Source organism: Zonotrichia albicollis, chromosome 2, assembly GCF_047830755.1.
Source record: "Zonotrichia albicollis isolate bZonAlb1 chromosome 2, bZonAlb1.hap1, whole genome shotgun sequence".
NCBI classification, from domain to species: domain Eukaryota; kingdom Metazoa; phylum Chordata; class Aves; order Passeriformes; family Passerellidae; genus Zonotrichia; species Zonotrichia albicollis.
The window spans coordinates 80,730,416-80,755,944 of record NC_133820.1 but is presented as its reverse complement, the minus strand read 5'-3'; the positions used below and the strand labels follow the sequence as shown (position 1 = coordinate 80,755,944).

Genomic DNA, 25,529 nt, shown 5'->3' with positions numbered 1-25,529 from the left:
CAGAATATAAAACAAGGGTATCAGAGTCCAAACACAGAAAGAAAGAAAGAAAAGGAAAAGGGGGATTCCGTGGAGGACAAAGCATGAAGTGAAAATATGGCTGTGAATGAGGACTAAACCCAGCTTGCACTTTGTGCCATTAAGAGTCTCGCACGTTAGATACTTTTATTTTGAGTGAAGAGAGGTTAGAGGTGGACTAGAATAAGTTACAGTGTTATCCTGACCTGGCAAATCCTTGTCAAACTCCATTGCTCATCATAGACTGAAGTTTATGGAAGGTGGACTCCGCACTCCAGGCACCTTGGAAGATTCACTCAAACTGAAAATTTCAACTGAAATTTTCAGTTTGGGTGAATCTTCCAAGATGCCTGGAGTGCGGAGTCCACCTTCCATAAGCTTGAGATAAAAACAGATGTGAGATAAAAACAGATGTGGAGTAGAAGTTGCAGTCTGCAAATAATGCTCACCCCACTGTGAGTGGTTCTGTAAACACAAGCCCAGACAAATTCTGGAGTTTGCAGCAATATGCAAGAATTGCAATAAATTGCATCACTTTCATAAAAGTTTGCCAGCACTTATTGCCCATGCAGTAAGATGGCTACAGTGGCAGCAGTGCAGAATAATTTTGAGATGAGACAGACAACCAGAACACAACCCTTTTGTCAGGCAGTGTGTGTTTAGTGAAGGAAAAATTACTATTTGGATATAAAGCAACAGCTTACAAAAAGACAAAAATATGAGCTAAAAGGGGGTGGATTTGCTGGTTTTGCTTTTTTCATGTTTGTTTTTTTCTGTTTGTGTTTGTTTATTTGGGGTGCATTTGTTTTCTTGTTTATTTGTTTTTTGTTTCTTTGGTTTTATGGATCTTGCCTGCAGGAACGATTCTAGGTAACTCCTAGAAGAGGAGCTAGAAAGACTTATCACTGATTCTCATAGGGAATGTACTTTGGTGGTGGTTAACACCATAAGATGTGGTACTTCTTTTCTCATTGCTCCTTTTAATCACTGCTGGTTTATTTATTTTTTCCCCTCCCCCCCACTACAGTATAAGAATTATAATGGAAAGCGTTTTAGTTAATGCTTTAAATATTTCTGGAATGGTCTCTAGTTGCCTCTAAATGCATCTGAAAGTAGTTTTTTCTTCAGTGGCAGCACTCTTCTCGCTGTCTTTCTGCTACCTGAACAGTTACCTTTGCGAAAACCTGCAAGAATTTACTGGTTTCAAAATCTCTAGTTCTCTGTTTAAAAAAAAAAAAGAAAAAAAAAAGATCAGGCATTGGTGGGCAACACACAAGCTTAAGCAAGATGGCAATTGCATAGTTCTCTTATATTTGCTATTGTTTTATCTGTCTCAGGCAAATGTTATGCTTCTGGTTGTCCTGAGCAGGTCTAGAGGCTTGATGATCCTTGTAGGTCACATCCATTCCAGGTATTCTGTGACTCTATGACTATGCAGAAATTGTTTGCAAAAATATTTATCTGTAGTTACAAGCAGGGGAATTCCAGGGTTTGTTTCGGGCCTTTTTTGGAATGTAGAATTAAAAATAAGAAAATATCTCAGCACGTATCTTCTTTGGATGACAGCTTTCTGCAGACTGCAATCCAAACCACGTTTGGTATGAAGGCTTTTTAAATTTATTTTTTACTTATTATTTATTGCATATTACATATTCTGGCCTATATACTTGAAGTTTTCAGCTGTATAAAGTGGTAGAAAGTGTGGCAAAACTGCAGGGCTACAACTCCAACAGATAAAAAGCAATAATGCAAGTGACCTGAAGATAAGAAAGTGCCTGCTGCCATGCCTCCCTTATCCTCTAAAAGCAGGTAAGTTGCCCTGGAGATAGTGAAGGCAGCTTAAGGAAAATTGTACCTAATATGGCAACTCGATTTAGTGGACTCTGCCTCAAGCCATGGAGGATATTGCTCCTGGAAAAAGATCCTTCCTGGGTAGCATTACATAGCATAGAAGCGAGGTGTGAGGCATTGGACATCTCAATAAAATACGATGGAGAGACACTCTATACAAATACGTGAAAGGAAGCTGAAGTCAGGTGGCGTTCAGCCTCTTCTCCTGGGCGCTAGGGTCAGAACAAGAGTCTTAAACTGTGCCAGGAGAGGTTTAGGTCGGACATTAGGGGAATTTATTCACAGAAAAAAGGGTGAGCAGGCATTGGAATGGAATGCCCGAGGAGGCAGTGGAGTCACCCTCGCTGGAGGTGCGTAGGGAAAGGCTGGACATGGCAATTGATGCCATGGTGTAATTGACAAGGCCATGGTTCGGTCACAGGCTGGACTCGACGATGGCTGAGCTCTTTTGCAACCCAGCTGATCCCGTGATAGCCATTCCCAACAGGGCGCAGAAGAAGATCCGTGCCAATACCTGCCTCCCGGGCCCGCGCAGCCCGACCCCTCTCGGGCGTGACCGGGGGATGGGAGGCCGTCCCCTCAGCCACGCTCGGTGCCCCGGCCGCACGCAGCAGGTGCTCCCTCCGTCCTCCCCTCGCTGCCGCCGATCCCGGATTTCCCGGGGGCCGCGCGGGGCGGGCGGGGCAGCGCATGCGCCCGGCGGCCGCGCTGCCCGCGGGAGGGAGGCGGGGCCGGGGCGGCCGTGCGGGAGAGGGCGGCGGCAGCGCCGAGCACAAACTCCGGAGGGGAAGCGGCACCGCCGGCCTCGGCCCCCCCCCCCCCCCCCCCCCCCCACGCACACACCCTGTAGCGGGAAGGGGGAAGCAAGCGGCCCGCCCCCCCCTCCCCGGTCCCGGCGGTGCACGGTCCTTCCCGGGACGCGGTGGCGGCGGGCGCTGTGCCCGGAGCGGAAGGCGAGCGGCGAGTAGCTGGGGCCTGGAGCCGCCGCTGGGGGAAGGGAAGAGCGGGGTGTTCCCGCAGCGCGGGTGGATGCGCAGCCTGAAGGGCGGCTCCTGCGGCGCCTCCTGCGGCCTCGCCATGGCCGGGCCCCGACGGTGAAGGCAGTGGGAGACGCCTGTGTCCGCGCCGCGCCAGGAGGCGGCGCCGCCGCAAGCAGGGGGCGGGCGGGGAGGGGGATGAGCAGCGCCGCAGCCGCCGCCGCCTCTGCGGGAGCCGCCGCCGCCTGCACCGGGGCCGAACGCGGCTACTCCTTCTCCTCCGGCGGCGCCGCTCCGGCCATGGGGCCCGAAGAGGGCTCGGCCGGCGGGCTGGGAGCCTTGCCCGCCCCGCCGCTGGGCTGCCGGAGCCGCTACCAGCTGCTGCTCTCCGGGAAGGCCCTGGCCGACAGATACCGGAGGATTTACACGGCGGCGCTGAGCGACCGTGAGCTGGGGAGCCACCCGGGCAGGTAACGCGCGCCGCGCTCTCTCCCGGGCCAGACGCGCAGCCCCCGCCACCCCTCCCATCGCCGGCTGGGAGCGGCCCGGCGCGTGCACCTTCCTCCCTCCCGGCAGCCGCCCTCCTCATCCTCCTCCCCGCCCCCGTGCCGGGCAGCGCGGCTGTGTGTGCCCACTGCCATGTGGCCGCGCCGCCGCGCCCTGGGGGACGGACGGAGGGAAGGGGCGGTGATGTAACCCGGCGGCTGCCCAGGTGCCGCCCGGGCCCCGCCGCTCGCTTGGCCGGCGATACCGCGCAGATGGCGCTGCCGCCCCCTCTCCCGGGGCCCTCCGGGGCAGAGTTACCTGTGCCCGCCCCAGTGTGCGGCCCAGCTCCCCCGGGGGGATGGAGAATGCCAGTGCTGGGCCCCCGGGCAGACCTCGCTCCGGCCAGGCTTGCCGGAACGGGCTGAATCCCGTGGCCTCTCCCGAGGCAGGCTGCGCAGGGCACCCGCGGCTCCCGCTGGCTGTGTTACCGAGCGAGAGACCGTGGCGCTTTCTCCATGTACCGGTGCTGCCTTTAGCTACCCTGCCTTATTTTTTCTCCTCCTCTTTAGGTCATGTTCCCCCTCTGCCATCGCCATGTAGGCGGTCTCGGTGTCTGGAGGGAGGCAGCGCCTTGCGGGGGGAACCGGGGGGTTCTGGGGTGCGGTGTGGCCCCGCCTGGTTCCCGAGCACCCCTCCCCGGCGTATGATGCCTCTCAGGGCTCCCATTCCCGGTGCTGCCGGCCGGCTCTGGGGCCGCAGCAGGGCGCCTGTTGCTCCTTCGGCCGGGAATGCCGCCCTGCCCTGCTCCCGGGCCGGGAGGGAGCTGCGGGCTGTAGCGGTGCGGAGCCGTAGGGGCGGTAGGGGAGGCAGCCCGCAGCCCCCCCCCCCCCGGCCCGGCCCGGGCGGATCCTCCCGACACTGCAGGCATGGCGGGGTGCGCGGTCTCGCCGTGTGAAGGGCTCCCCATTGTTCCCCTCCGGAGGTCGTTGAGGATGTGGATGACATGAAACCGGCACCTTCCTGTGTTCTCAGCCTGTGCTGCTCTTCAGGCTGTGATGCGGGTGGCCGGGTCCTATGGAGTGCTTTGAGTCACCGTTGTTTCAAGTTTGCAAACGGTTGTAAAGCACGAGGAGGTTGCTTAATTCGCTTCTTCAGGTTTTTGTTAGTCGGACTTGACAGCAGGGCTTACCCGCCACCCCCCTCCCCCCAAAAAGCTGTGTCCAGGAGTGGAATTAACATAAGGCACATACCTTTCCCAATTTGCTTTATGGTAAATGCTGGAAACGTGGACTGATAGCATGGGTACTTGACATCTTTGCAACTACCCACTTCTTTTCAGAGTGTATGATAGGGAAACTATAGCTCGTCTTTCCCCCCTGAAGACCAGCAAGTGTTTTCTTACTCTACGTATTCCTTAGTCCATTGCTTATAGTTTTTCCATTAGATCTCTTCCCACTTTTGAGCTTTGTGTCATTTAACCTCGGGATTGCAAGTGCTGAGTGTAAGGATACAACTAAATGCAAGGAAATCAGCTGTGCAATTGCTCCTCACTGCTCAAATACCTGTCTGAATTTTGCCCAAAGGGGTCTGTATGTTTTGAAGCTGTAGTTTTGCATTAGTCGTGTCCTCCATGTCTTTTGGTTTCAGGATGATTCAACTGCTATCCCGTATACTTAAAATTGTAGAAAATACTAGCTTAGGTGTGTGTAAATGTTAATGCTTCTTTTAGTTGATGTTTCTGAGGTCAAGTCAAAGGAGATCGACTCCTTGTACATAGCAAACAGGTTATATTAGTCTTTGGCAAGTAAATGGCAAGTAGTTAATACTGGTGAATACAGCCAGTGTGTATTAGATTTTTGAGAGGTGGAATATTTAATAATTGTCTAGTTTCCTGCTATCACTACCCCCACTGCCTTATGTGGCAGACTGATGGCAGCCAAGATACTGCTTGTGGTCTCCACCTTTTCTCCATATTGGTGTCAAAATACTGCAAAATACTTCAGCTGCCTGATAGACTTAAACAGAAATGGTCTTTTTGACCTTTTATGGTCTTTTTGACCTTTTATGCCTTTTTACAAAACTAATACAAATTTCAAATATTTCCTCAAGAGAGCTTTAAATTTAACTGTGGCTGCATCTAGTTGCTATGGTAGAAAACAATGCTAGATAAATTAAATGGAGCTTAAGATAATATAGGTTATGACAGAAGTTCTAACTTGATTTTTATATATCGGGAAGATCTGAAGCGTCTTAATCGGTAAGATTGTCAGTAAGAGTGTTTGTGACTAGAAAAATAACTTGAAGTAACTGAAAGAAAGCTAAACAAATTGGCTTATCAATAGTAATAAAATTCTTCATGTGTTCCAAGACTAATGCGAAGAATGATAGTGCAACCTATTTGCAATAAGTTGATGTGGAATTTTTGCTTCAAGTCTGCAAAATTATACTCTGCACTTCATGGGCCATGACCAATGCCTGTCTCAGTAAGTGCTTCTGTTTCAAACCTAACTTTAATGTTTATGAAGAATTGGCAAGCAGTATGAAAATGCTTTTGTGTAGACAAGAAAATCAAACATTGTGGAGATTATCTGAAAGTCACAAGATTAGTATCACATTTGCAAGGTGTTGGTGCTGGCTGTCATTGGAAGGGATGAATATTACGTGTTGAGTAGGATGCAGTAATTGGCTTTGAAACAGAACCAGCAGTGCTTTGCATTTCCTCGTGTGATACAGGCTGCAGTGTCATGAACACTGGTCTCCACAGGAGATGGGTTGGTTGGTGTGCTTGCTCCCCCTGCCACGCTGACATAATACTTCTGTAGTGTCTTGCAGTAACAGATTAGAGACTCCCTCTGGGTTAAAATTAACTTGGCAAAACTGGTTTGTTGTAATCCAGACTAATTCCCTGATCTGGCTCACCTTGTGATTGTACTTGTGACAGTGCAAGGTGAAGGGTTGCATGAAGATTTTTGTGTACAGAGAGGCGGGAACAAAGAAACTTACTTTTGTCACTCATGTCAATCTAATAATTTTATGGAAGGAAACAGAAAAAAGTATCCAATTCTGTGATTTAACATGCCGTTGTCTTTTTGCAGATAACAATGTTAAGGATCTGCTGCAGTACTATCAGCAGTGGACAATTTAGTTGTCAATTCAGGATTGGTTTGGAAGGAAAATCTCCTCTGAGCATGCCTCAGTTTATAGTCGCTCTTTTGTGGCCACTGAAGTATTTGAAAATAACTGCATGATGTCTAGTGTAAATTACTAGTGTGTAAAACACTAGTAGGAAGTATTGGCCTCTTCAGAGGGCAACTAAAAATTCATGTTGAACTGTTGTCTTGTATGCTGGGCTCTGGGTGGACAAAACTGCAAGTGGGTACTGGTTTTAGTGCTGTACCAAGGCTCTGTATTTGCCAAGTAAGGTGTTTCTGATTTTCACATTTTTGCTGTCTTCAAATATGCTTTTTCTGCAGTATAACTTAATCCTAACAAACATCCCTGTCCATCTGAATGGCTGCTATTATTGCTTGTGCATCTTGGGGGGTTTCCGTGAGTTGGCAGTCCTTTCACCTATTTACGTACTACCAGAATTATCAGTTAGGCTCAGCATGTTCTTTGAGACTTCTTGTCAAATATGGATAGCTATATAAATTCATAATGGCTTTAGTGTGACCTGTTTTGTAGTGGAAGTGTTCACTGCATAATTTGGACTAACTTGAAATTGTTATATTACAATGGTAGTGTACTCTAAAATAACAGTGAGTTCATACTCGTGCCAAAATGACCATTACTTTGTTGCTCAAGTTGCCTCTCAGCTTAAATCCTTCAAAAAACTGAAAGCTTCTCTTTGTGTTGTGAACTCTAGTGTTATGGTCTCACTGAGGCCAGGAAAATTTCAGTGATGATGGGAATGTAAGATTTCTTATAATAAGTGGAAATTAGATGGCTATTATACTATATTTTGGCTGAAGAAGAGCCAGCCAACTTTATTTCATGTTGATTGTTTCAGCTAGATGATTACAGCACATTTTGAAACTAGGTTACTCATTCACACTTCTAATTCTAAATTATACATCCTCTGGACATTAGGTTAGTCTTTACGCTTTTAAAAATTTACAGTCTTCCCTTATACCCTTACTTATACTCAGTAAAGCAGTACTTATTTGAGATGTTTGGAGTATATATACTTGAAAATTTAGTGCAGAAATATTACTGAAGCTTCAGCTTTGCCTTGAGGATTTAAAGATTTTGTGAAAACTATTTTGAAGTAATTTTGGTGTATGAGATTTGTGTGAATTTGATTGTTGGTACACAAGAAAGCCTTAATTTCTTCAGATCTAAAGCCTTTACAAAAGCTGTTAGATTTTTTGGTTTGGAACTTGGTTCCAAACTTCCAACTTGGTTCCAACTTGGTTGCTCTTTTAATATGGAATAATATTTGCAAAAAGTTAGGAAGCATTTACTTAGTTAAAAAAAAAAGGTTATGTGTACAAAGACAAGTAAAATGATAGTGGTATTACATTACCTACTCCATTTTCCTACTTGTTCCTGTGCAAATGTTTGCTCCATAGCTCCTTTCCAACTGAAATATTCTAGTCTAGTTTATGTTATCTGTTTTTCTGTTCTTGTGTTTTGTAGATGTAATTTTCCAAAACAGAGTTCAAGTTTTGTGTAAACTAAAACTGTTTATTGGGAAATTGATGTGCTGTTGAGTCTTAGATTAAGCAGTGCATTAGAAGATTTGATGAGAGTTGCTGTCTGCTCTAGGCTTTTTAGCTGCAGTGTAGAAGTGTTTTAATACTGTATTGCCCTGTTGGTTAATGGGGATTAGCAAATGACTAAAATAGTGTATTTTTATTTATTTACCTTGTATTCTGTTAAAGAAAAGTTTTATGTAGTAGATTTTTTAAAAAACTCTTGTCTCTTAGTTTAACATGGTTGTTTGTAGTTGTTCAGTGTTGGTGTGGGAAACATAATAGAAGCTGGAAAGAGCCCAATAACATTACTTTGAGAGGCTTAAGATGGGCATTTTATTTGTGTATATTTATAAAAGATAATTTATAGAAGTAATGGGAAAAATTAAAACACAGATCCATGTATGGTGTATTGTGGTGGGTTTTTTGAATGTTGTATTTTTTAGTTTAACAGAGAGGACATGCTAGTTAGTTTCAGTTTATTACACAATCTGCTCTGTCACAGTGATGGTTTGTTGGGTAGCAGGTTGAGGCAATTGAGGTTGGGCTGGAGCAATTTAATAAGTTACCATTCCTCGCTGCTAGCCATATTAAATGTAGTAAATGTGTTTCCTGCATACTGAAAAACTTGAATTTGTTTTTCTGCTATGTTAACTATCAGCTGTCAGGGTTTAGTTTTGGTTTTCCTCCCATATTGTGATCTGCCTTCCGGACAAAATATTTTGAAGATATTTTTTCAGTAAATTCTCTTCCTGACATATGACTATGTATGTTTTGCCAAACCCATGATTTAAAGATAAAGACTGTTTATGTCTTTATAGAAAGCACATGGGATGTATCAATAACACAGTTTCAAGGTCCTTCATGCAAACCGTTTTCCTAATCCTTTGTTTACTTAGAAAACTTGATCCCTTGCAGCATTACTTGAACACATGGTTACATTTTTGTCTTTTTCTTTCTTACCTTGCTTGCCATAAACCCTGCCTTGTGCTCACGTGCTAAGTGGACTAGTCCTCCTATAATTAACTTCATGGTGTAAATACATTTTGAAGCTGGTCTGTTCCTTTGGCCTTTCACAGCCAGTTCCTAACACTTGTGCCCCTTCAAAGGATGAATGCTAGAAATTAACACAGGAGAATAGGCTCCTTATGCTGTGACTGCATTAAGGCAGATGGTTTCTGTACTTTTAGATTTAGTGTTTCATATGTTTCAAAGCAAATTGATATGCTTTATATGATTTTTTCTTATTGTATCGTAGTATATAGCATGTTATAGCTCATTGCCTTCAGACTGATGAAGGTGTTGATGAACTTAATTAGATGAACTTAAACTGAATGATTGTTATCTCTGTGTTTAGTATATCTATGACTACTTGTGCCTGAGGAAAAAAATGTTATTAGTGTAATAAATCTAAATTTATACCTGTTGTACACATTATAAAAAAAAAAATCAAAAACTGAGTTTCCTCGTCCCCACTTGAAACTAGAGATGTGTGGTTAGATTACTGCTGTTCCTTGTTTTCATTTTCTTTCCTTAACTTTTTACACTTGTGTTCCAAGTAATGGGTTTAAAACTCTTGGAAAATGCTTTATAGTTTCTGTGAAAGGATGTATGTGGTGTAACCTCAGTGGGCAGCTGAGCACCACCTGACTCCTTGGTTATTTCCCCCTGCAGTGGGATGGGGGACAGCTGGAAAGATAAAAATGTGAAAACTCAGGGCTGAGATAAAGACAGTTAAGTAGGTAAAGCAAAAGCTGTGCATACAAGCAAAGCAAAACAAGGAATTAATTAATTCCTTCCTTACCATCAGCAGGCTGATGTTCAGCCATCTCCAGGAAAGCAGGGCTTCATCATTCCCAGTGACTTGGGGAGACAAACTCCATAACTCTGAATGTATTGTCCCCCTACTTCTTCTTTCTTCCTCCCTGTTTTATATACTGAGCATGATGTCATATGGTAGAGAATATCCTTTTGGTCAGTTGGATTCAGCTGTCCCAGTTACATCCCCTCCCAGCTCCTTGTACACCCCCAGCTTACTTGCTGGCAGGGCAGTGTGAGAAACTGGAAAGGCCTTGACCCTGTCCAAGTGTTAGTCAGCAACAGATAAAGCACAGGTGTGCTACCAGCACTGTTCCCTTCACAAATCCAGAGCATACAAACATGATACAAGCTGCTTGGAAGAAAATTTTTATTGTAGCCAAAGCCAGATGAGGTCAAAAAGCAGAAATCTGTTGCTTGTAGTTTAAATTCACAGATGCTGTGGTATTTTGATTATTTTGGCCATGATCTCTGTCAGTCTAGAAAAGTTTGTAGCTGAGAGTTTTAACCTTAATGGGATTAAAACAGGAGTATTACTTCTCTGCTGTGCTCCTTGTTGCAGTTGGTAACATTGCTCATCTTTTCTATTGCCCTGTCTGTACAGATCTGCAGCCAGTCATTTACATTACACTGAGATGAACTTGTCGTTATATAAATATTTTATTCTATTTTTATTATTTCAGCCGCTTCTTTATTTTGTTTCACCATGTTACATGTAGTCACTTGTGACTTTCCTATCTGATTTGGCCTTGCTTCTCTCCCACTAGCCAATGCATAATTCTTTCCAACAGATGTGCTCATATATCTTCATTATGCTTGTATGTTTTCAGAGTAGTCATGTCTCTATTCCTTTTCTCTTCAAACCAATCGATTCTCTATCCACTTTTGTTTCTAGAATACACTGCTATACAGGGCAGACCATTGACAGCTATAAACTAGTGAGTTTTCAGTTGTTTGTACTTGGCAGTTGTCTTCTGCTATTTGTTGCAGACTAAATTTGAATTTCTTTGTTTTGCTTTTGATAGTAATCACTTTAAAGACGTTACACTGTCATTAATCACTAGTAATGGGCTTGTTTTTAATAAGTACAGATTTTCCTTTACTTCATGTAGCATAATTGTTAAATTAAAATTCTGCTGATAAGATTCGGTGTAAGACAGCTTTGCATATACACTTTAATTTTGGTGGTTGTGTTTAGACAGAAGAGTGGCCAAAGGTCCAGATCTTGTCATCCTTACTGTGGTTGAATGACTTTGCAAATATAAAAAAAAAAAGTCCTAGAAGTGTTTAAGGATAAATACTTTCATCTGCATTGACAAACTTGAGGAATAAGTGTTTTCTTGCATGTGTTCTTAACAGATCTAGTTTCATAGACAGCATTGAAATGAATAATGAAAAATCAGATAATTACCAAAAAGAAACTCCAATTATCAGTGGTTGTCCTGAGTGGTTGTTCTCTTTGTGTGGAGAACACTTTGGAGGGATGCTTTCTTTTACGTTGCTTTTCTTCATCTGAGACAGATTTATGCTGTTCTGGAAACCTTTCCAGTTACAAAAGGGATCAGATACTGTTTTGCACTTTTGTCATGGTTAAATGAAAATCAGTTGCATTTTACTTGCGCAGTTGGGTTTTAATTTCATTTTTAGAACCTGTAGTATTTGTTCCTGTCATTATTGGAGAGGACTTAGGGTATTCCAGCAGCTGGAATAATTCTTAAGCCTCCGGAGTTTTGGCTTTCAGAAAAATGGTAATTGTTAAGAAAGTTATTGTCACAGTAAAATAGTCCTCAGTTATAAAATTAAAGTAATGATTAAAAAGATGTGTGATTTCTGCTCACCAACAATAGCACATAAAAATCCCAACTGGAAAATCAATGAGTAGGGTGGCCTTTTTTTTTTCTGTTCTGACTTTTTTTTAACCTTTTCTTTTTAGGTGCCTTAGAAGCCCAGAGTAAACCTGTCCTACTACTCTGCCTATGTTTTCCTCTAAGCCTGTGGTAATTGGATTGCAGTTGATGTTCCTTACCCTGATTTACGGATTTAGGGGACAGGATTTTGATGATTTTTCCATTTGTAGATATACTGCTTAAGCCCTGCCTTTCCTTTTATTATTGGCATGGATGAAAATTCATGTCAGAAAGCTTGATTAATTATTTAAAGAAGATAGTGTGTAAGCTGGTAATGGCTTGGAGAACGTACATGTGGCTCTTTGAAGGACAGTTTACTTATTGTCCATTTCACTAAAACTGTTAAATTTTAGGCTTACTAAATAAAAATACCAATAACTTTAAATATTTAAGTTTATCTGAGATAATATTGTCAGCAATAAAAAATACTAAGTTTTTATTATTTATGGAAAATATTGGTTGTATTCTCAGTGCTGTTTTGAGGTCTGCCTATCAAGCTGAAGAGTTTCCCACTCTAATGATTCTTACAGCTGAATTCCTTAAAAATCTGCAGGCCTTGGTGAAAAATAACTGCAATCTGCAGATACAGGCAGGCAGAGCAGTGGATGTGCTGTACCTCAGCTTGAGTAAGGCTTTTGACACTGCCTCCCACAACATGTCAGCACAGGCTGACAGTGGATGGGTTACATAAGTGGACAGTGAAGTAGATTGAGAACTGGCTGAGTGACTGGGCCTAGAGGTTTGTGGTCTGTGACATGAAGTCCAGCCAGAGTCAAGTTGTCAGTCGTGTACTCTGGAAGCTGATAATGGGGCAAATGCTGCCTAGCATCTTCACTAATGGCCTGAATGCTGGGACACTGTCCCCACAGAAAGTTCCCATATGGCACAAAACAGAGGAGTTCCTCATATACCACATGGTTGTGTTTGTGTTCAGAGGGATGCAGCCAGGCTGGAGATTTGGGCTGAGTGAGATTTTAAAGTGCAACAAGAGGAATTGCAGAATCCTGCATCATGGATGAAATAGCACCAGGGGGCTGACCAGCTGGGAGACAGCTCTGCAGAGAGGTTTCTTGATGTACTGGTTGGCAACCATCTGTGTGCCCGTAATGCACTGCCATGGCAAAGGTGGCAGACAGCCTTCTAGGCTATGTTAGGAAGAGTATTGCCAGCTGCTTGAAGGAGGTGCTCTCTACTCTCTGATGAGGCTGCATCTAGAGTGTCCAGTTCTGGGCTTCTCAGTAGAGGAGAGAGGTACTGCAAAGAGTTAAGTGCAGGGTCATGTTGGTGATTAAGGATCTGGAGCTTTTCTTCAGTAAGGAAAAGCTGAGAGGGCTGGGATTATTAGCTTGGAGAAGAGGAGGTTCAGGAGTGATTTTGTTAATGCAGTGAGGCAATGAAGAATGGAGATGCTTCTCAGTAGTGTCCCCCACCCTGACATGGCACTGATGTGGCACAAATTAAAATTCACTAAATTCCAGTGCATTCCAAGAAAGCAGCTCTTCACTATGAGAAAGGTCAAGCATTGGCAAGTGTTGTCCAGAGAGGCTTACCATCTCCTTGGTAGTACTTAAAGTGCTACTGCGCATGGTAGTGGGCACCTTACTGTCTCTGACACTGCTTGAGCAGGGTTTGACAGAATCAGACACAGAATCACAGAAGGGTTGAGGTTGGAAGTGACCTCTGAAGTTCATCTTGTCCACCCTTCTGCTCAGACAGGACCACCTGGAGCCACTTGCCAGATGGTTTTGAATATGGATGGAGACTCCACAGCCTTGCTTGCAACCTGTGCTCAGTCACCCTCGCAGTAAAAAAACAAGTTACCTTAACAGGTCCCTTCTAACCTGAATGATGTGATTCTACAGTCCTTAAGAAGGACATAGGATCAATATGAAGTTCATTTGTCATCTGAAAAGATGTGTCACAGGGAACAAACATGGCGCTGAGCAGTCCGATCTTCCAGCAGAGATGTGTTTTAAGATGATGGTACTTGTGGTACTAGAAACAGAATCATTAAATAGTTTAGATTGGAAAAGACCTTTAATATCACTGGGTCCATTTCTAACCCAGCACTACCAAGTCCACGACTAAACTGTGTCGCTGACAGCTACATCTACACACCTGTAGGGGGATAGAACATAAATGAAGGTAATAATCTTTCCCCCTAAAGAGTTGCAGCTGAGCCAGTTAGGAGCAGGCCTGATGTTAACAGGCCACAGCTGTAGCCAATCAGGAGAGTGCTATAAAAGGGTGGATTGGTTGGTTGAGGGGACCTGGAGTCAGTTGGTTACTGTGAGGACAAGGAAGAGTTGGTGCTTAGAGGAGCTGCCTACAAGAAACATCAGAGAGGTATGAAATTCTAGCAATATGGAACCCTTGCAATGTAATAACAACAGAACTCTTGCACTGTAATGACAACACACACCTGTTAAATATGTCTGGTGGTGGTGATTCTACCACTCCCAGTACAGTGTGTTCCAGTTCTTGAAAACCCTTGTGCTGAACAATTTTCCCCCAATACCCAATGTAAACCTTCCCTGGTCCGGCTTGAGGCTGTTTCCTCTTGTGCTGTTGCTGGTTGCTTGAGAAAAGAGACTGACCCCCACCTGGCTACAACCTTTTTTCAGGAAGTTGTGTGGAGGAATAAGGTCTCCCCTGAGTCTCCCTTTCTCCAGGCTGAACAACTCCAGCTATCTCAGCCCTTCCTCATAAATTTTTTTTCTCCAGACACATAAGCAGCTATTCTGTCTTTCTCTGGGCATACTCCAGCAATTTTGGAGTGAGGAGTCCAAAACTGAACACAGTATTCAAGGTGTGACCTTAACAGTGCACAGTACAGGGTGTGATCACTGCCCTGGCCCTGCTGGCCACGCTATGTCTGATACAGGCCAAGTTGTCATTGGCCTTCTTGGCCACCTGGGCACTCTGCTGGCTCGTGTTCAGTAGCTGTCAACCAGCACCCCCTGACCCTTTTCTGATGGGATGCTTTCCAGCCCTTCTCCCAGCCTGTAGTGCACAAGTGGTTGTCAAGACCCAAGCGCAGGATCCAACACTTGGCCTTGTTGAACCTCACACATTTGGCCTCAGCCCAGCAAAGAGTCCCCTCCCAAGCCATGAGCCACCAGTTTTTCCAAAAATATGTTGTGAGAAACAGTGTCCAAAGGCTTTACAAAGGCCAGGTAGACAACATCTACAACCTTTCCGTCTTCCACTAAGTGGAACACCTGGTCATAGAAGGAGATCAGGCTGGTCAAGCAGGACCTTCTTTCCATAAACCCATGTTGGCAGCCCTGGTGACCTGGTTGTCCTGTATGTGCCATGTGATGGTACTCAGTGTGATCTGCTCCATGAAATTCCCCAGCACTGAGGTCAGGCTCATGGGGCTTTAATTCCTTCCCTGAATTCTCCTTCCAGAATTTCTTGTAATTGGGTGGCACATTCAGTGACTTTCAGTCGAGTGGAACCTCTCTGGTCAGGCAGAGCTGCTGTAAGTGATGATGGAAAGGGGTTCAGGGAGCCCTTCTGCCAGCTCCTGCAGGACTCTGGTGGATCCCACCTGGCCCTGTAAACCTGTGTGTGTCTAAGTGGTGTAGCAAGTCACTGATCATTTCCCCTTGGATGATGAGTGCTGAATACCGAGAACACAACTAGACTAAAACAGAGAAGGGATTAAGTACCTCTACATTTTCCTCATCCTTTACAGGATGGAGATTGTCCTTGCCCTTCTTTTTGTTGTAAACATATTTTTAGAAACATTTATCAGATCTTCATGCTATAGCTTGATATGAGTAAAGGAAATGTGAGAAGAACCGAAAAGGTTCACTTGCAGTTTCAGATAAGACAAAACAGTATATTTGGCCAAGCATTCTTGTAGAAGAACTGTATGGTAACAAAATACAAATGTAAGTAATTTATTATTTAGAGTATTTTTGAATTTAGGGTGTTTTGTGTGTTGAAGTCTTGTTGGCTGTTGTCTAGTGGCAGTTAGTTCCCAGTTTGGAAATATTACTACAAAAATCTTAGCTTTTCTCTTTATAGGCTTCCACTTTTTTTTTTTTTTTTTTTTCCTTTTGGGAACAAATGTATTAAAACTGTAACAACAGGCAAAAATGTTTTGTGAGCTAACTTGTCTTGCAACTGAGCTACTTGGGTGGTGATGTTGGCAGAAGCAGTATCTTATTTTCCTATCCTGCCTGCAACTGTGCAAAGAGGAAGGGAAGGTCAAGCAACTGCTTCATGGAGGTGTTTTTCATTAAATATTTTACAAAGCAATAATTCTTTTTTCAGATACATTATGAAATCCAGCATTACTACCAGACTTACATAAAGCATTTTTTTCCTCAGGTGCTCTGTAGATTTCATTGCCAAATCAAAGTGAAAAGATTTCGTACATTTATCTCTTCAGAAATCAATATTCTTGGTTTTTTTCTATTTGTGATTTGTAAAATTTTGGGTCCATTTGTGATGTAAGTATATGGTATAGCATATACTTGGTGCATGCTTATTTCATAAAGCTTGCCAATGCTTAGTTTGGCATTACACTGTGAGTTTATATATTTGTATCATAGGCATTTGTGTGCCAGCTTTCAGTTTATATATACATATTTTGTTCCCTGTCAACTGTTTTATGGCGAGTCCTTTTGGAAACTTAATAGGCATTGCTGTAGTTGATATGAAAAATGAAGCATTAAAAAACTCTTGGAGGTATTGTTTGTAAGACATTTTGTTTATCAAGGCAAGAGCAGGTTGGGAGTTTTGAGTGATATTTATTTTCATTCTTGCAACCTACTGGCACTGTCCCTCCCCATGGTTGAAAGTGTCCTGGATGTTCCAGCAGTAGACTGAAGGATAACCGCATTGGCTACTTGGTTATCAATGGAAGGTATCTGCTAGGAAGGAAAGTTAACCATGGAAAGCCTTAGGGAAGTTCAGTTGCAGGGTGCTTCAGCAACTTCTCAATGTCATGGAACATTTACTGAGTCCTCTTGACTTGCACCACTTTGACACTAATTGGTAGATCTGTGTTGGTGTCAGATGGAGAAACACAAAAGCGAGGACAGAATCAGAACCATTTTCTGAGCATCTCCCATTTTGCAGTTAAAGATGCAATGTTAAAGCATGTACCTTAAAGAAACTCATTCTGTGTGCCAGCTTTGTAGGAGGTGTATGGCATTGTGTTTAGGTGAGTTGTTTACTTTGTGTTACTTTATGGGACTTTTTGTAAGGCTGTTTTTCATTACAGATGCTAGAATTCTTGGCAGCTGAAATAACAGTGCTGAGATTACATTGAGATAGAAGAAATAAAAGTATTTTGTTTGCAAGGACTCAGTACATACCTGTACTGTGTATGGTACAGGGAGGGTATATGGGGGATTATGTATGTAGAGGCTCTTAAAACAAGTAGCTGCTTTCAAAAAAAAGTAACCATCCAGTTTATAGGAATAAGACTGCTGAACACTGAAGCTTATGTACATGTGGAGAGGTACCAAAATAGAGGTAAGCAGTAACTCCAGTATGTTTTACAGCAAGGTTTGTTGGTTGCATTTTGTCTGGTTTGCAGTTTTATTGATACTCAGTTTTCTGGTCATAAAACCTCTTCTCTGTCTGGAGGGCAGGCCACTGAAGCTCTGCCCACTTGCTTTGTTCTGTTCCTGATCAATGTCAACTCCTTCATGTGAGCAGTTGCTTGTATGTTCCAAACTTCTCTTGAACAACTTCTTTTCTTTGTTCCCTTTGGCTGTTTGCCAGATGCTTCTCAGTTGTTGACAGCAAGTCGGGATGTCCTTTAAAGATGGTCCCACAATTTTGAGATCTCCTCAGATCATCTGAGCAGACTTGATAACCATTTTTTCCTTAGTATTCCCTTTCGTTTATTTTGAAGCTCTTATAGTTGAACTTCTATGGCAATGAGATGTGTGTTGTAACTAAGTTTCTTGCTGACAAGTGAACTGATATTTATTAGCTGTAGTTCTCTGTGTTTGCTATTAAGCTGCCTTGAAGCTCAATTACAAATTTAAGAACTGTTTTGGAACAATTCAGTGAATGGAGTAAATGGCTTAGGAAATAAGGAAGTCCAGCAGAGGCTGTGGTTGCTTTTAAGTTGCTTTTCATAACAGTATTGTTCTTTGTGTGATCAAGTGTCGGATAGATGACTTGTTTACAGAAGAGAAGGAAAAAAAACCCTTAAAAATGCACATTGTTGTATTTCATCAGAAGAATACCTTCTGGTTTTCTGTACAACAGGAAAGTCTGTTGCAGGTCTGGTGTATCTTGTTATAGCAAGATGATTGATGAGATGATGCATGGGTATATCAGAGCTCTTACTCCAGCCCCGGGCCTGCACCTAGAAGCATTCCCTTGGGCCCACAAGAATCTCAAAAGGTTTATTAAGGCCAAGTGCAAAGTGCTTCACCTGGGCTGGGGCAGCCCTTGTTATTAACACAGACTGGGGGATGAACAGGAGCAGAGGGAGCAGCCCCCCACAAAGGAGGATTTGGGGGTGCTGGTGGGTGAGAGGCTGGGCATGATTCAGCTAAGTCCCTGTTACAGTAAGGGTATGGACTTGCTGGAGTCCAAGGGAGGGCCCCCAAGATGTTTAGAGAGATGGAGCACCTCTCCTATGAGGAAATGCTGAGAGAACTGGGATTGTTCAGCCTGCAAAAGGGAAAGCTTTGGAGTGACTTAATTGGGGCCTATCAGGCATTTTATGTTTCTATGATTTTCAAGCAGGTACAAGTAAGAAAAGCAACATCTGTTGCTCCTCTTGTATCATTGTCTAGACTGTTTCCTTCCTCAGCTAGAACTTTTAGGTGTGTTGCCTTCAGCCTGATGACTTGGCTGTCTCTGTTCTAGGTAGAACAACTGTAAAGCAGATTTAAAGCTACATAGGAGCCCACCCTGGAGAGATGCTATGGAATGGCTGTTGAGGGGGAAGCCTGTGAAAACAGGTAGTTGCTGTTGCTCTGCATCTGGATCTGTCCTAGGTCCTGAACTGTATAGTGTCTCTCTGACAATTTCAGAGCTGGAACTGAGATTGTAGGTGAAAAAGTTAATAGAGGATGCAAAACTGTAGAAAATATAGTTAAGATTGTAAATGTCTAGCTTTAGAAAGTCCCATTACCAAGCCAGTAAATAAAAATGTAAAACCAGCAATGAATAAAAGGTACCTCATGAGAGATTCTACACATTCTGTAAAATTAGAAAGTGATTGTGATTCAGAAGTAGCCATGCTACTGCTGGAATGTTTCAGAATTTTATTTAAAATTGTGAGAGATTCTTTTCTGCAAGAAACCTGAAGTAATTCTTGACCTTGTCTTTGTATTTCAGCATTATGGGACTTTTTTTTCCCCCCCCCCCACTCCTTTCTGGAAAAGGACTGGTTACTATGAGAGAATAGTGAAATTAGATGGTAATGATCTAAATGAGTTATAAGTTAGGCTGAACTGAGACTGCTTAATTGCCAGAAGACATGTTTTTCCTCAGACTTGCAAAAAAAATCAAGCAAATTGTGGAAAAAGAGAAAAATAAAACTCATTTTTCTGTATGAAGATATGAAAAATAGCATTTAATTGCCATAAAGACAATTTTAAAAGTACCTCAGAAAGAGTTCTCTTAGTAGGATTTCATGGAACATGGTGGGAGTGTGATCACTGGCAGTGTTTAATATCTCTCCAGGGAAAAGAGATGTTGGGAATGCAGTGGAATTTAACTCAAATCATAGAATATGCTGTGTTGGAAGGGACCCTCAGGGATCCATGTCCACTTCCTGGCCCTGCACGGGACCATCCCCAAGTCACACCATGTGCCGGAGAGCATTGTCCAAACACTCCTTGAACTGTCAGGCTTGGTGCTGTGACCACTTCCCTGGGGAGCCTGTTCCAGAGCTCAGCCACCCTTTTGGATGAACCACACTTTCAGATTCATGCCATTTCCTCAAGTCCTCTCCTGGTCTCCAGAGTGAAGGGATGTGTACCTGCCCCTCCGCTTCCTCTCATGAGGAAGTTGTAACTGCAGTGAGGTCTCCCCTCAGTCTCCTCCAAGCTGAACTGTGACCTCAGCTGCTCCTCATGCAGCTTCCCCTCCAGACCCTTCACCGTGGTCCTGGCCCTCCTTTGGATGCTGACAGCTTAATGTCTTGACATTGTGGTGCCCAAAACTGCCCCCAGCACTTGAAGTGAGGCCACCCTAGGGCAGGGCAGGACAGTCCTCTCCCTTGCCTGGCTGGTGGTGCTGTGCCTGATGCATCCCAGGACAGGCTTGGCCCTCCTGGCTGCCAGGGCACTGCTGACACACAATCAGCCTGTCATTGACCAGGACCCTTGGTCTTCTATGATAGACCAGGAAATGGAAATGCTGACCTTTTGGGGTTCTTTCCAGACACTCTTTTTACTGATTCTAGAGTACCTTTCATTTGACAAATTAGTTTTTGTTTTCTCGGTGACATGCCATGTGCACAAGCTTTTTTAAAAAAAGTCTTGTGAAGGTCCTGTACAGTGCCTATGTTGGTTCATCTGCACAGTGAAGCTCTTGATGGTTGCCTATAAGCATGTTCTCTGTCATGCCCTTCTTAGTGGACCTCTGGGTGTTGGTTGTCTCCAACAAAGTGTGGATTAATTCAAGTGACTGGATTGTCTTAATGCAGGCATATATTTTAAGTGTGATAAGGTAGTTTTCATCCCTCATTCTCTTGTTAGCTTTGTGTACTATTGTAGGTTTGATTATGCTGACTAATTCCCATAGAAGTTGCTCCTGTGCCTTATTTTGATGTCTGTTTGCTGATCCAGATGGTGAACAGATGAAAAGCTCAGTATGTTTCTACTTGGAAGCATTATCAGAAACATGGCATGACACCAGGAGAAAGGCAAAACTCAGAAAGAGGAAAAATACACTCTTTCCACAATGCAGAAGCATGTTTATTGTACAGTCAAATTTTACTTTGTTTTATAAGCAAATGGTGAAGGTCACAAAATAGTTTAAATGAGAAGGGGCTTCTGGAGAATATCGAGTACTCAAAGTAGGATCAACTGGAGCAGGTTGCTCTGAACATTGTCCAATTGTATTTTCAATATCTTCAAGGAAGGAGAATGTGTAACCTCTCAGGGCAACCTGTTCCAATCTTTGACCATTTGTACAGTTCTTAGGTGTACTTGGAACTTCCTGTATTAATTTTTTTCCCTCCATTGTTTCTTGTGAGTGGATATTGCTTAGAAGAATATGTTTCCGTCATCTTTGCTCTCCCCCATCAGATGGAGGTGGAGGTATTTACATGGAGGCTATTCCACCCCCACCCTCCCAGGTTTTCTCTTTTCAAAGCTAAACAATCTCTGCTTGCTTGGTCTCTCTTCATACAACAGAACCTCCAGCTCTTTAAGCATCTTAGTGGCCTTTCTCAGACTCCCTCTAGTAAACAAGAGTTTCTTGTTCGGGAGCACCCAGAGCTTGCGGTGGTATTCCAGATAGTGTTGCAAGTTGTGTGTATAATTTGAGTCTGCATTGGAGAGCTCTTCTGCACTCTTTTCTCTCCAGAGAACTGTATCCTGTGGATTCATCAAAAATGACTGATGAACAACAGGCTGTTCTTGACTGGTGAGGTCTGTTCTTAGGAAGTTTAGGGTTGTGATGCTGCTTTTGTCTTGCTCCCTTCTATTCAGGTTCCTGAACTTCACCTGCACTGCCACTGCATCCAGTAAATTGATGCTGTGATGAAACACCCTCAGACTTGATAATGGCTACATGATAAGTGTATCACTCATCACTACATGATGAGTGATCATAGCTTGTTGTTGTGGTCTCCTTGAGAATCTAAGCTTGGAATTTCACTTTGGGCTGTTCAGAAGCAAAATGCTTCTTGCATCTTGTCTAACCAAGTTGATCACCAGCAGCAGTAGTTCATCTCATGGAGGAAACAAAATAATTGTTTGATACCACAAACCTGACTGTTTCATTTTCAATGTTTACTGAGTGGCTGCTGCATGATAAGCAAATTTCCACAAGCCCTTGAATCTTTAAGCTAAAGATGAGTGTTGAGTTAGCACTTGTGGAAACAGAGTAACAGAATGTATTTGTCGTTTGTCTGAACGCAGCAACTCTTGGCCAGACCTATCCTATCAACAGTACACTTCCTCCCAAAGATGGGTGCCCTTGAACTAGAGCGAGTTTAGACAAATGCACTGAGTTAAAGTCACTTGGAAGTCTTAAAAAATTGAGCATGTGTTAGCATGTGGTTTACTAAATTCACAAATTTTTCAAAAGTGTACTCAAGATTCAACAGCAGAACTGTGTCTAATACTGTACTAGCTACTGTAGTCTTTGGTACCATGTTTCAGGAGCAAAGGTTTTAGGTCAGACAGCGCTTAAATAAGGCTTTTGTTGTTCCTTTCCTGCCTCAGCAGCAGAGACAGAATAATATTTTTTCCACTCATTATACATGCACTTTGTATAACATACAGTCTAGAAGATCTTGTGGAGGTGTAACACCAACATAATGTTAGTCCATGTTGAGTAATTCAGTAACAGCATTGAGGGGAGGAGAACACACTCTTCATGTAAAGCTTCCCTCTCAAATTTAAGCTTATCAATTACAGTTCAAGGCAGTTGCACCTTGAGAGAAGATGCTCTGTTTGCATTTCTTCATCTCTTTTAAACAGTAAGAGCAATGGTGTTGAGACCCTGAACAATGTTCTCCTAATAATGCATCAGATAGTTCAAGTACTAGCTGTTGCTACTTCTGGTCTAGAACAAATAAACTAAAGCATGCTGCTTTATAAACTAAACTATGCTGCAAATAAACTAAACTCCTCCTGCTACAGGTGCTACAAGCCTGATTAGAATTGCAATCATGTCATTTAAACAGCCGTTTCACCTATTTTAAATTGTCAGGCAACTGGTTATTACCCACCTTCCCCTTTCCCCTCCGTTTTTTATTTCTGCCTTTGATTTGAGGCAACTATTTCATATTCCAAGGTTGAAGATTTTTGGTATTTATTTTATTCTCAACAGATTTTTCTGTAAAGGCTGTAATAGCACCGTTCACTCTTTCTTTGTGTCCATTTGCTACAAGTAATTTTTTGTCAAGGTGTCTTTATGTTCCGTGCTTATTTGACTTGCACTTGCTTGTGGTCCAGTTCAAAATTTGGTCTCCAGTGTTACAAAGTTTTGAAGCAGTTTGCATAAAGCCTGCCTCAGATTTCCTGAAAATGAGTGTTTGTTTTCTGTGAGCTAAATGGTATCAACAACTGAGTTAGAAGTTGAAGGCTAAGGACCTTTTGCCAGCGGAAGCCGATTGTCAGCACAGAATACCAAGACCTTTTCAAATGACAGCTAGCAGCAGCTTACAGTTGTTAACCAGCAATATGATTAATAATTTTGCTAAAAAATCCAACCGGCCCGTATCAGATCTTGTTAATCTTCAGGTAGTAGAGGAGTTGTGGTTATAATTAACATATGGTTTCCAACAGGAAATTACTCATAATCTGCTTAACATTGTTTTTCATGAATATATTTACCCATGTTTTTCTGAATATTAAAACATCTCAATGTTTTGGTATATTGTTTTAGTGTTTTTTTTCTGAATATTAAAACCATCTTAGTGTTATGGTATATAACAGTAGAATGGTGAACCATCACATGTATCTTTGTTACGTGCAGATACATTGTGAATACATTAGTGTTATGCATAGTTATTGTAGGTTGCTCAGAGCTATATAAAATTAGTGTGATGAGGTATTTTTTATTAATTAATGGCTTACTTGTTTTGGAGGTTTGTTTGGAAGTGGAAGAAAGTATACTTCCCAACTCCTTGAGGTTTCAATTTTAGAAAATATGGGGACATAATTGTGGATTCTTACTATGGCATTTCTATCCCAAACTGTTTCCATGTAAAATTATTCAAGCTCAAAACTTGCTGAAGATAAAGATTGCCGCAATGGAGCAGTCAGACTGTGCTGCTGTTTGCAGCATCTTTAATGGTTGTTGTATGAATGAGGGAGATCTTAGCACCATCAGTAAACCCGTTGCTGATCTTTCCTGTTTGCTAATTGGAAAAAACATTGTGTAGGTGTCATGACAAATGAAGGTAATCTGCCAAATGGCAGAGGTTTTGTTACTATGGAAATGAGCCCAGTCTTAGGGGGAGGGAGAAGGCTTAATTTGGGGGTTTTTCAGATGTATGCGCAAACATGAAGAAATACTTGCAAAAATTACAGGGATTGGTCCAGTGAAATATTTACAAGATGAAAAAGTGTTTTTAATGTTTGCAGACTGTAACAAATTTGGAGAGTTTTCAGGGATTTTGGCAGGAAGGATGAAATTTGAAATGTCTTGGCAACTTGAATTAGTGTCTTTTAAAACAAAAAGAAAAAAGCTATGCGTATCAAGTTGTCTGTGTTAAGTCCAAATCATACTGTGTTTAAAAGGCATAATTATTAGCACAGGTAGAAAAAGAGTATTGGAAGCTCAATTTTGAGGTTTGCAGGGAAATGTTTTCATGCTGGCCTGGGTTAAATAGGTCTGCTCTGCCATATTGCTGTGGCGCTGCCAAATAATACCTGGAATGCAGTTTAAATGAGACCTTGGAGGCCTATGAGACATTTCTTCTTCCTCTTCTGAACAGCAAACAAAAAGTATTGTTTTCAGCTTTGGTCAACGTGGTTTATGTGCAGTATGGACTGAGAGAGCCCAGAAGATACTTTCATCAGGACTTTTCAACTGAAAGTTAGGGTGCAAGTTTCATAAAAGGTCATTAGGTTCAGAGCAGATGATTGAGTGGCTACAGAGTGGAAAGGGCTGCACTGTTCTTCATGTTTGACAGCAGAATAAGAATTATTAACTACATTAAATTATAATAAGGAAGCATGTCTAATTAAAGAAAAACTAAATAGTGAGGCTGTGGAATTCGGTTGCTGAAATTTGAGCAGTAAAGGTTATATGAAGTTTGTTTTTTCCTTGCTTCTTGAATAGCTTGTATACTGTTACCTATTGAAACTTTACTGTTGGGGGAACCTTGAGTAGTCATCTCCATTCTCTTTGTAAACTTTAACTTTTTGAGGGTGGTGAGGGAATTACTGCCCACTGAACTAGTTCTTTTAACTCCAGGATAATGATGTTTGTTCCTTATAAGCAAAGCGGTGAGCTGGTTTGTTTCTGCAGGTAGTGTCTTGAGGAACATACCTTCCTCTTAATACAGGTCAAGAGGGAAAAAGTGGTGAATTCTCTAGGAGGCAGCTTTCTTGGCATACTCTGCAGGAATTCTTTGAGCTTGTATTCTCACAGCTGGCTGTTGGTCAGGCTTTAGTTTTTCTAGCCTTTAACTGCTGGACCATGAGGCTTCTATATTCTTGCAGTCTGAATGTTGTACAGGACAGTAACCACTATGCTTTTAGAACCTCAGCATTTTTATTTAGAACAAAGTTGTTTGAATAAAGTATTAAGATTCTTCTGATTCTCAGTCTGTTACTGAACTTCTCACTGCCTGGGATATTCAGATCTAATAGTTTTTTATTTTTCAACTAATCTGAACTGTAAGTTATTTGAGTAAAGTTTGTTGTACAGAGGAATATTAGTAGCTTTTGCTTGAAGTCCTGTGTAAGGTGAGCTGTATGCTGCATAGGTAATGTATGACTTTTTTCATATTTTTGTAGAATTAATAATCTGAAAAAATAGTAGGTTAAAAAACATGCATTTCAGAATAATCTCAGTGATGGTAACAGAACAGGCATGTGTGCATATGGTGTCTTTCTTGTATGATGTCTTTTTTATTTTTCCTGGGTAATAAAATGGAGGAG

The 25,529-nt window shown here is 42.6% G+C and overlaps 1 protein-coding gene across 14 annotated transcripts in view; it reads left to right on the top strand.

Moving 5' to 3' along the window:
• Nucleotides 1-2,597: 2,597 nt before the first annotated feature.
• Nucleotides 2,598-25,529, top strand: part of MYCBP2 (MYC binding protein 2) — a 175,104-nt gene continuing 152,172 nt past the window's right edge. For all 14 annotated transcript variants that reach the window (XM_074535571.1, XM_026793781.2, XM_026793784.2 and 11 more), the window contains exon 1: nucleotides 2,598-3,316. In XM_074535571.1, the coding sequence (XP_074391672.1) occupies nucleotides 3,045-3,316 (272 nt within the window). In that variant the 5' untranslated portion in view covers nucleotides 2,598-3,044. The remainder of the gene's footprint in view (nucleotides 3,317-25,529) is intronic.